Source organism: Rhinoraja longicauda, chromosome 14 (assembly GCF_053455715.1).
Source record: "Rhinoraja longicauda isolate Sanriku21f chromosome 14, sRhiLon1.1, whole genome shotgun sequence".
Lineage (NCBI taxonomy): Eukaryota > Metazoa > Chordata > Chondrichthyes > Rajiformes > Arhynchobatidae > Rhinoraja > Rhinoraja longicauda.
In genome coordinates, this window is record NC_135966.1 from 27,230,642 (window position 1) to 27,242,755 (window position 12,114).

The 12,114-nt window shown below is 40.0% G+C and overlaps 1 protein-coding gene across 1 annotated transcript; it reads right to left on the reverse strand.

The window, feature by feature from the left end:
* Positions 1–4,579: 4,579 nt before the first annotated feature.
* On the reverse strand, positions 4,580–7,884 carry LOC144600082 (gastrotropin-like). The gene is made up of 4 exons (XM_078411469.1): positions 7,795–7,884; positions 5,787–5,962; positions 4,716–4,805; positions 4,580–4,633 (listed from the first exon to the last, which is right to left on the reverse strand). The coding sequence occupies exons 1-4, from the start codon at positions 7,859–7,861 to the stop codon at positions 4,580–4,582; spliced, it is 387 nt and encodes a 128-aa protein (XP_078267595.1). The 5' UTR covers positions 7,862–7,884.
* Positions 7,885–12,114: the final 4,230 nt, after the last annotated feature.

The following is a 12,114-nucleotide window of genomic DNA, read 5'->3' on the forward strand; positions in this document are numbered from 1 at the left end:
ATTTAACTCCTAGCCCCATCTCTTGACCCTTAGTACATGTCTCTCAATCACTCCATATAACCATATAACAACTACAGCACGGAAACAGGCCTGTCCGGCCCTACCAGTCCACGCCGACCACTCTCCCTGACCTAGTCTCATCTACCTGCACTCAGACCATAACCCTCTAATCCCCTCTTATCCATATACCTATCCAATTTACTCTTAAATAATAAAATCGAGCCAGCCTCCACCACTTCCACCGGAAGCCCATTCCATACAGCCACCACCCTCTGAGTAAAGAAGTTACCCCTCATGTTACCCCTAAACTTTTGTCCCTCAATTCTGAAGCTATGTCCCCTTGTTGGAATCTTCCCCACTCTCAAAGGGAAAAGCCTACCCACGTCAACTCTGTCCGTCCCTCTCAAAATTTTAAAAACCTCTATCAAGTCCTCCCTCAACCTTCTACGCTCCAAAGAATAAAGACCCAACCTGTTCAACCTCTCTCTGTAGCCCAAGTGCTGAAACCCAGGCAACATTCTAGTAAATCTCTGTACTCTCTCCATTTTGTCGACATCCTTCCTATAATTTGGCGACCAGAACTGCACACCATACTCCAGATTCGGCCTCACCAATGCCCTGTACAATTTTAACATTACATCCCAACTTCTATACTCAATGCTCTGATTTATAAAGGCAAGCATACCAAACGCCTTCTTCACCACCCTATCCACATGAGATTCCACCTTCAGGGAACAATGCACAGTTATTCCCAGATCCCTCTGTTCCACTGCATTCCTCAATTCCCTACCATTTACCCTGTACGTCCTATTTTGATTTGTCCTACCAAAATGCAGCACCTCACACTTATCAGCATTAAACTCCATCTGCCATCTTTCAGCCCACCCTTCCAAAAGGCCCAAGTCTCTCTGTAGACTTTGAAACTCTACTTCATTATTAACTACACCACCTATCTTAGTATCATCTGCATATTTACTAATCCAATTTGCCACACCAACATCCAGATCATTAATGTAAATGACAAACAACAGTGGACCCAACACAGATCCTTGGGGTACTCCACTAGACACTGGCCTCCAACCTGACATACAATTGTCAACCATTACCCTCTGGTATCTCCCATTCAGCCATTGTTGAATCCATCTTGCAACCTCACTATTAATACCCAACGATTTAACCTTCTTAATCAACCTTCCATGTGGAACCTTGTCAAATGCCTTACTGAAGTCCATATAGACAACATCCACAGCCTTACCCTTATCAATTTCCCTGGTAACCTCTTCAAAAAATTCAAGAAGATTAGTCAAACATGACCTTCCAGGCACAAATCCATGTTGACTGTTTCTAATCAGGCCTTGTTTATCCAAATAATTATATATATTGTCCCTAAGTATCTTTTTCATTAATTTTCCCACCACAGACGTCAAACTAACAGGTCTATAATTGCTAGGTTTACTTTTAGAACCTTTTTTAAACAAAGGCACAACATGCGCAATGCGCCAATCTTCCGGCACCATCCCCGTTTCTAATGACGTTTGAAATATTTCCGTCATAGCCCCTGCTATTTCTGCACTAACTTCCCTCAATGTCCTAGGGAATATCCTATCAGGACCTGGAGACTTATCCACTTTTATATTTTTCAAAAGTGTCCGTACCTCCTCTTCTTTAATCCTCATTATTTCCATCACTACTCTACTTGTTTCGCTTACCTCACATAATTTAATATCCTTCTCGGTGAATACCGAAGAAAAGAAATTGTTTAATATCTCCCCCATTTCTTCCGGCTCAGCACATAGCTGTCCACTCTGACTCTCTAATGGACCAATTTTATCCCTCACTATCCTTTTGCTATTGACATATCTGTAGAACCCCTTGGGGTTTACTTTTACATTTCTTGCCAAAGCAGCCTCATATCTTTTTTTCGCTTTTCTAATTTCCTTCTTAAGATTCCTTTTACATTCTTTATATTCCTCAAGAACCTCATTTACTCCCTGCCGCTTATATTTATTGTATATCTCCCTCTTTTTCTGAACCAAGTGTCCAATTTCCCTGGAAAACCACGGCTCTTTCAAATTATTATTCTTTCCTTTCCACCGAACAGGGACATAAAGACTGTACTCTCAAAATTTCACCTTTAAATATCCTCCATTTCTCTATTATATCCTTTTCATAAAACAAAAAGTTCCATTTCACTCCTTTTAAATCCTTTCTCATCTCCTCAAAATTAGCCTTTCTCCAATCCAAAATCTCAACCCTTGGTCCAGATTTGACCTTCTCCATAATGATATTGAAACTAAACTGTAACGTAACCATCAGGTTCAAATCTTGATTATTCAAGTTTCATTCTTTTAGCTTTGGGCCCTTAGTTCCGTAGAACCTTCCCATATTCCCTTTGTATTCTGCAATTGTCCTTGTTGACAGAAATGAAGGAAGAAAGATCTATGAAGAGAAATGTTGCGCAGTGCTAAGAGAATTCCCTATTTTTCCTGTCTTTGTTTCGTTATCACCATAAGGTAGTCTTTCCCACTCTTAATGATATCCTTCCCTGTAAATAATGCAAAATATCGACAGTCTAGAGTCCCTGGCATTGAAAGATGCAAGTATTAGAAAATATTACTGAAAAATTGTGTCAGACTGGCTTCACACTGGTATACTGTTTCCACAACCAGGACTTAATTATATTTAAGTTAGTCTTTCTTTAAAAGCTTTGTTAAAAATGTAACAAGTTCCAGATCTTCAAATATAAAATATGGCAAACATGTTAAAAAATATTTATTTGCAAATCTGTTATCTTTACTTTTTTCAGAAGAAAATTACATAGGTTGATATGTTAAATGACTGTGCAGCCAAGTTATTAATTTATTCCAATTCCACCAGAGCTTGCCACTATTAGGCACCTCATGATTCAGATCCGTGTTTTACAGGATCCTTGAGTTTGAGTCTTGGGAAAAATGCTGTTTTCAGTTTTTTAGTATCACAGCCAGTGGTTCGTGAAAAGATCTGTGAACGCACAGGGTGACATGGTGCATTTGGTAAAGGTGTTTGTTAAAGTGTCCTGCAGAGGGAGTTATTTTACACTTTTACATGATACAACAGTCTTTACTAGAAGTTTTATTGTGACTAAATTAAAAATTAACTATCACATTTGTGTTATTCATAGACTTTTGTAATATTTTTAGACAGTCAATTTAAAAACTGCTTCTGTGTTTTTTTTTAAACTGATTTAATCTTAAAAAAAATTGTTATAATCTTTCATAGTTTCTAAGCACTTTTTATGTGAAAAGCATCTACCAATTTCTGTTCCAACTTCAGATATTGTGCTCATTCTGTTTGTATCAAGACTGGCTATTCCTCTACTCAATCCCTGTTTTTTATTTGCATATTCTGGCCTGCTCAGCTCGCCCAATAATGCTAACAACCTCACTCAGATCTCGCTACATTTGCAAAATATTATCTGGACAAAAGAATTGGGCTGTCTATTCACTGGCCGTGTCCAATCACCCGATACATACCTAAATACCCACATGTTTTGGGGTGATCTTTACTTCAAAAGTATTTGCAATAGGTTTTTAGATTTCCTTTTAAGTGAACTGTTAAAATTAAAATTAAAATCTATTCCAATTTGCATTCTTTGCCTTCTTACTTATTTTTGGATCCCAGCAATTTTGTTTACACTTGGCTTGTTTTTTTCTGTTTCCAGTGTTGTCTCATGCCAGGAGGGACTACCACTGATGGTTGTATTCATACATGCCTCTCTCTCGCTGACATACAGTTTCATTATTACTTTCTGATTCATTAGTCATGATTGTCCTTTATCATTAAATATTGCCAGGGCTCTCCCTTATTGTAACGATTCTAACAATTACACACATGCACGTTCAATCTGAGTCAAGAATGGCAGCTTAACCCAAACTATCCTGCCATATTTGCCCATTATGCCCAATATTAACTATTTCTATATAGAATGAGAATTGAACATGAAAATCCACCTCTTTCTGTTTATTCACTGCTTAACCAGTTGAACCACCAGATGCATTATTTATTGCTTTTCTCAATGGAGTTTTTTAAAAAGTAATAATTTTATTTTTCCCCATTTCCCAAGTCATGTTCTGAAGGCCATGACTAAGTTTCACAAGTAACCACATAGCTCCTCAGTGAAACTGTTCTTTTAACCATCTTAACTTCCACCTTCCTGCACTTTGAAAGTACCTCTTGAATCTGCAAGGGTGTCAACTAGTGTGTCTTTACTCCCTTTCTGTTCAAGCCCTTACCAACTGGGTTTCAGCAATCTGTAGGGGTCATTGTTAGAGAGAGCAATACACTTCCTAGGAATTAACTAACCAAAGATAATCTGGGTAAAATATGGTTGTGATTCCTGTCATTTTATCAGTTCATGTACTGTTTGAAACCATTCCTGACTGGGAAAGAAGTGGTGAAAGTGCAATATGACATTTAAATATATTTACGGTTCACAACAAGAAGCATTGATATTACAGAAATGATATTTTAATACAAGCAAAGCAATGTATAATGGAGATGAGTTTTTCATTCCAAAAGGAGTAACTTGTGTTTTCCTGTTTTAAGCGATTTTCTTGCTAATTCTCTTGTAATCCACACCACCACATGCAGAAGTCTGCCAAAAAGAAGGGGAAAAAAATGACGTGCAAGTTCCAGCTAACATTTGGAATTTATTTTTAAACTGAAAAATTACTTGCCTCAATAAGATTTCCTCCTGAAATCTCTGAAGTGTGGTGATAGTTTGGAAAGTCGCAAACAAGTGCATTTCCTTCCATTTTGACTATTGCCTGATATATTAAAAAACAGAAAGATAGGTTCAAGACAGAGTTGAATATTTGTGACTTTTTTGTAAGAAAAATGTTTTGTTTAGTTGGAACAACTAGTCTTAAGTGTATCTAAAATTATATTTGATAGATATTAAATAAAACTAGCTAAATCTCTCCTGCCTCAAATGAAAGGACCATATGGAATGAAGATTAGATATGGGAAAGATGGAAACTAAGCAAATGAGAGAGCAAGTGGTGCCCTTGCAGCCGATCATATGATCAACCTAAGAAAAATAAGCTATCTGTCAATAGATAAATATTAGATCTAAACCATAGGCATAGGCGTCTGGAGAGTGCAGTGACAGTCCTATTGTTATTACTTGCTCAGCTACTGAGCGAGTTATGCACATGTACACTGCCACCTCTACTCTAGGCATGTAGATTACTACAGGAATTGTTAAATTGGAATCTGTAGATGACAAAGAAAATGTTAATTCCTGAACAATCTCAGCACTGACCTCATGAAAAAGTTACATTCTGATCAACTATGTTCCCAAGCAAAGGTGGATGATCACATTTCCTTAATAGGTGGGCAATGGATAATAATTGCCACTTGTTATTTCTTACTGCTTTGCTTACTCATGGGGGTGGCATGGCACAGCGGTAGAGCGGGTGCCTTATCATGCCATAGACCTGGTTTCAATCCTGACTACCGGCACTGTCTGCACAGAGCTTGTATGTTCTCCCCGTGAACATCGGTTATCTCTGGGTGCTCCGATTTCCTCCCACACTCCAAAGATGTACAAGTTTGTTGGTTAATTGGCTTCGGTAAAATTGTAAATTGTCCCTAGTGTGTAGGATAGTGTTTGTGTATGGGGTAATCGCTGGTCGGCAATGACTTGGTGGGCCGAAGGGCCTGTTTCTATGTTGCATCTCTAAAGTAAACTAGACATTAAAATGATCTCAATGTTACCAAGTAAAACAAACATTTTCCAGGCTCACCTTGAATTTTTTGCCATCCATGGTTTCCATATCTGATTCCTGGCCAATAGCAAATGTGTTCTTCATGGTTTTTCCACCAGGATAAATTTGGGTCCAGGTAAAATCATTTCCATTTTGGGTGACCTCCGTAATGACCTTGGCATTCCTTCCCTTTTCAATGACATCAGCAGAATACTCTGAGGAGAAATAATCAAGTTTGACCCGTCAGAGTTTTAATTTTACATTGCTTCAAAATCTATTTGCTTTATTCAAATGTTTTTTCACAAATGTTTTTTCACAAAATAATTGTTCTTAGCAACTGTGCCTTTCATGTACGAACTGCTGATGCTTAGTTCTCCTGTCAAGGTTAGAGTAAAAGAGAAGTAAAAAGAGAACCAGTTAGAACAGTAATGCCAGGGTGATTATTCCGGATTTCATGCTGGCTTATTTTCTGTTTCTGATTAAATCAGTGACTCGGATTTAGAAGTTTAAACAAATTATTCACATTTGCTGATCGATAAAATCAAATAAATGAAGGGGAAAGCCCGATGATCCTATTGTCAGAAGTGGAGATAATTTGGATCGAGTTTTGCCTTCAGTTGCTAGCACTGAATGCATATTTTATATGACTGCACTCTGCTACCAAAATTCAATTCTATTGACTCGAGCAGCCAATATTACATCATTTGTTCAGCATAAATCTGAAAACCGAGGAAGCTGGAACTCAGAAATAAAAACTGGCAATTTGGGACATACTCAGCAGGTCAGGCAACATTGGAGAGAAAAAGAGACAGCCTCTCAGATCAATTATCTTTTATTTTCTTATGAAAGACCATTGACCAGAAATATCTCCCTCGCAGATGCTACCTATGGCACCTTGATGCAGCATAGAGCTGCCTCCTCACAGCGCCAGAGACCTGGTTTCGATCTTGACCATGGGTGCTCTCTGTGCAGAGTTTGTATTTTCTCCCTGTAACCACATGAGTTTTCTCCCGGTGCTCTGGTTTTCTCCCACATTCCAAAGACATGCATCTTTGTAGGTTAATTGACTTCTGTTGTCCCCGGTGTGCAGGATGTGAAACTGAGATAACATAGAATTAGTGGACGGGTGATCTATATTTGGCATTGGTGGTGGGTGGAAGGGCCTATTTCCACCCTGTATCTCTAAACTAAACTAAACTTTCCAGTTTTTCAGCAATTTTTTAATTAATAGATTTTCAACAGTTTGGGTTTATTTAGTGCAGTAATTGGACAATTGAGAGATGATCTCATTATGATTATCGTTGAGATAAAAATTTAGGCTGGGCCAATTCTGGAATTATTCTGTAGATTTTCCAAGTTGTACATTATTTTAGTCAACTTTTCCTGCAACATTCTGTGGATTTAAAAAAAAGTGCTTAAGTTCTCAAACAGTTTTGCTGAGATGGAAGAAAATTGACTCGGAATTGACTTAGCTTTAAAACTGACCTGTCCTTCATTGAGAACCACAAAGAACAGGAGTAAATATAAATTTTTAAGACTGCAGTAATGGAATAAGCCTCACGCAACAAAAGCTTTTCACTGTACCTCGGTGACAATAAACTAAACTGAATTAAAACTGAACTGAACTCGTCTGAGAATTGCATTGAAACTGGAGATGTTCGCAATGGCTTTAGTGAAAAATTAAAATTGCTGCTTTATTGCCAGTCACAGCTTTAAGACAAGTTTTTATAAAAAAACAATCTTTGTCTAAAATCTGCAAAATGCGTATGTGTGTGACTTAAGTTCAATGCCCTGAAAAAGGTACTGTACATCAGGTGGCAAGAATGTTTGCAACAATTTGCCATTCACATTTTCACATGCATTACTGGTTACCAAGCAGGATTAAATAAAACTTACAGTTGCAAAGTTAAACCAGTTAATCTTTAGAAATGAGTTGCTGTTCAACTCAGTAAATCCAACAAGACCATCATTTGCACAACAATATTATGTAAAAAAACACACATGAACCTTTTTGACCCAACTATCAATGCAAATTGATATAACTTACTCAGGATCTTCATGAAATCTTCATAATTTTCCTGACTTGTAACTTCATATTTTCCAGTGAAAGCCATGTTGCTGCAGTTGTGATCAGGCACAGTCTGGAGATGAAGAGACCAGTGAATACAATGACCAGACACCCTAGTTATATATACAGATTCAGCGGCCACACCTCAGTGATTAATTAACCAGATTTTTTATTTTCTTGTGTATAATATGAGGCAATGACATAATTTTATACCATTAAATGTATAATGTCATTGACCCAGAAGGCATTGTCCTTAAACTTAACTGTTCTAAAGGTGAATTGGTTTAACTTTGCAAGAAAAGCCCCTCATAATGTTATAAATGGGCAGTAGCACAGCTGACGAAAAGGCAGACAGAAAATTCAAATCAGCAGTGTGACTCTTTACCAAAATTATTGGAACAAAAGTACAAAATATGTATAATTCGTTCTCACAGATCACAAAATATATAGTGGTAAAACACAAAACAATTTCATTCAGGATCACACCTGTGCTGAATCTCTAAAACAGCAATCAAGTTAATCTGCTGTATAAGAAAATAACTGCAGATGCTGGTACAAATCGATTTATTTACAAAATGCTGGAGTAACTCAGCAGGTCAGGCAGCATCTCGGGAGAGAAGGAATGGGTGACGTTTCGGGTCGAGACCCTTCTTCAGACTCTGAAGAAGGGTCTCGACCCGAAACGTCACCCATTCCTTCTCTCCCGAGATGCTGCCTGACCTGCTGAGTTACTCCAGCATTTTGTGAATAAGTTAATCTGCTGTTCTCTCTTGCCTTTCATCTCCAATTTAAGGAAAATTTGGCAGGATGTTGGATGCAGGATGTTGGAGGACCAAACCCCAGCCACAATGCACATGGCAGTTGTGATCAGGCAGAGGAAAAATTTACTGATGTTTATACTCTCTTTAGTCTGCCAATATCCTTGTCTGAATTCCATGAATTAGGTGTTGATTCACAATTAAGCCAAGAAGCTCACGATCTGCTCGGCTCAGCCTTGGACTGTCCTTTTTCATTGGGATTTCTCTGTGAAAGACTCATTGGCAATGGTGCTTCTCCACTGTTTTGTGCTAGACAGTTAGCCACCAAAAGAGAGGACACAACAAGGTGCCAGAAATGTTGCTGTACTCAATCACTACCCACACAAGCATGCTTGGCAAGTGGGATCTCTTTTGTAAATGTTGCAAATTGGGTGAATTGTTTGATTTACTTTTTTCATCGCGAAGCTTTCCTAGCTGAGATTATCCTGCATAATACTGCATTTGTTGCGGAAATTACTTTCAAAGGATACCAGATTTCTTTTTCATTTCCGTGAGCAAGTTCTGGTTCCTTTTGAATGTATTTTTGGATTGTCCAATGGATACAATTGGTATACATGCCTTGCTTGGAAACAAATATGTGTGTGTGTGTGTGTGTGTGTGTGCAGATAAGATTAAGGAGCATTCAAAAAGATTATGTGGATGTATTAGCAAAAAAAAAGATGAGAGAGTAAGCCACACAGAAATCAATGTGATCATCTATGTTTGGAACTGCAGGAGTGGAAAAAGATATGAACGCAAGGGAATTTGGGAAAGTTAGAGGTGATGTCTTGAGGAGAGTCTGTAATTTAGTCAAAGATGTAAGAAAATGTTTGAAAGCAGATAAATCCTTCAGGTCTGCTCGGATATATCCAAGGGTGCTCGGGGAAGCTAGAGAAGGAATTGCAGGAAACCTTGCTGAGATACATGAATCATTGTTAGACATGGGTGAGATGCTGGAAGACTGGAGGTTGGCTAATTTGGTGGCACTATTTAAGAAGGGCTGCTAAGAATAACTCGGTGCTACCTGTCATAGGAAAGTTACTGGAGAGGATTCTGAGGTATAAGGTACATATGGTTTTGGAAAGGCAGGGATTGATTAGGGATAGTCAGCATTGTTTTGACATCATATCTCATGCCATCAAGCTGGAAAGAGTACAGAAAAGATTTATGAAGATGCTACATAGATACATAGACAATAGGTGCAGGAGTAGGCCATTCAGCCCTTTGAGCCAGCACCGGCATTCAATGTGATCATGGCTGATCATCCACAACCAGTACCCGTTCCTGCCTTCTCCCCATATCCCTTGATTCCGCTAGCCCTAAGAGCTCTATCTAACTCTCTTTTGAATGCATCCAGTGAATCGGCCAGGACTTGAGGGCCTGAGCTATCGCTAGAGATTCAGCAGACTATAACTTTAATCCTTGTAGTGCAGGATGCTGAGGGGTAGTCACACAGAGATATATAAAATGATGAGAGCAATAGATAGGATGAATGCTCACAGAGATATTTTTTCCAGGCTGGGACAATCGAGAACTAGAGGACATAGGTTTAAAGTTAGAAGGGAACGATCCATGAGGGGCAACTTTTTCATACAAATGTTCATGGATATATGGAGTGAGCTGACAAAGGTGCATGGATATATGGAGTGAGCTGACAAAGGCAGTAGGTGAAACAGGTTGAATAACAAGATTTAAAATATATTTTACCGGTGCATGGATAGGAAAGATTTAGGGGGCTATGGGCCAGACACAGGCAAATGGGTCTAAATTGGTCGGGGCATTCTGGTCAGTATGGACGAGTTGTGCCAAATGGCTTGTTTCTCTGCCATGTGACTTGATATAAAAAACTACATTATGTATCTGGTCTCTTTAGAATAGCTGTTTCTGTTTTTTTGACAATTGAGCCTGAAGAAGTGTCTCAATCCGAAATGAGCCTAAAGAAGGTTCTTGACCCGGCACATCAATGTTCTCCAGAGATACTACCTGACCCGCTGAGTTACTCCAGCACTTTGTCCTTTTTTATCCAATTGTAAAATTTGGCAGTCTGAAGAAGGATCCGAACCCGAACATTGTCTACCCTTTCCCTCCACAGATGCTGTCTCACCCACTGAGGTCCTCCAGAACTTTACCTAATTATGACAGATGGCTGATACAGCCAGGTTGTAATAAGATCAATCAGATTTCTCTATACGAAGATGTGTTTTACTGGGTCACCTATTTCTCCTGCCTTGGTAAATACTGTGGTCAGTCTACTGATACTGAACTGACATTTCATAGCATGGACACCTTCCTACTTGGTTGTCGCAGGCTGCAGTTAATGGGGTAAACTCCAGATGGGTTGCGTGTTATGCTTTGAAGCTATGTACCATCTATATCCACATTGGTTGGAAGAGCCATACCTTTGCTCCCCTCTGCCCGCACCTCAACGAGTTCCGGGTCCACCAGGCGTAGAGCTTTTCTTTCGTCGCCTCCGTGGGAAGGTATCCTCACCGCCATGTGATAACCCCTTCTCCCGTCTCTACTGGTCCCCTTCCTCTTGGACTCCCCAGAACAGCCTTCTGCACTCCCTGGACCTCTTTATTTCTAACTGTCGGCATGACATCAACTGTCTCAACTTTTCCACTCCCCTTACCTACTCTAATCTCACCCCCTCTGAACATACAGCCCTCCGCTCCTCTGCAGCAACCCTGACATAATCAAACCTGCCGACAAGGGAGGTGCCGTGGTTGTCTGGCGCCTGACCTCTACCGGGCTGAGGCCAGGCGACAACTCTCCGACACCTCCTCCTACTTATCCTTGGAATATGATCCCACAGATGAGCACCAGGCCTTAATCTCAAAAACCATTACTGATTTCATCACCTCTGGCTGTCTGCCTTCCACAGCCTCCAACCTTATCGTTTCTCAGCCCCCCACAGCCCGTTTTTACCTTCTTCCCAAAATCCAGAAACACAACTGCCCTGGCAGACCCATTGTTTCTGCCTGCTCCTGTCCCAAGCAATTGATTGCCACGTAACCTGACTCCATCCTATCCCCCATGGTCCAATCTCTCACGACCTATGTCCAAGATACCTCACATGCCCTTCGTCTCTTTAATGACTTCCGCTTTCCGAGCCCCCACTCCCTCATCTTTACTATGGACGTTCAGTCACTCTACACCTCCATCCCCCACCAGGAAGGCCTTAAAGCTCTCAGTTTCTTCCACGACCGCAGAACCACCCAATTTCACTCTATTAACACTCTGCTCTGCCTAGCGGAGCTGATCCTCTCCACAACTTCTTTGACTCCTCCCACTTCCTCCAAGTCCAAGGCATTGCTATGGGCACCCGCAAGTGCCCCAGCTCTTTGTAGGGCACGTTGAACAATCCTGTATGAAGCATACACTGGCCCAATCCCCGAACTCTTCCTCCGTTACATTGATGACTGCATCGGTGCTACCTCCTGCACCCATGCAGAACTCATGGACTTCATCAACTTCACCACCAATTTTCATCCTGCACCCA

Bases quoted from the DNA above. Each gene is read 5' to 3' on its own strand.
- LOC144600082 (XM_078411469.1), bottom strand. From the start codon at position 7,861: ATGGCTTTCACTGGAAAATATGAAGTTACAAGTCAGGAAAATTATGAA. The intron at 4,806-5,786 runs GTGAGCCTGGAA...TTAATATATCAG, and splicing joins TGGATGGCAAAAAATTCAAG to GCAATAGTCAAAATGGAAGG. The intron at 4,634-4,715 runs GCAAGTAATTTT...TCTTTTTGGCAG, and splicing joins CAGGAGGAAATCTTATTGAG to ACTTCTGCATGTGGTGGTGT.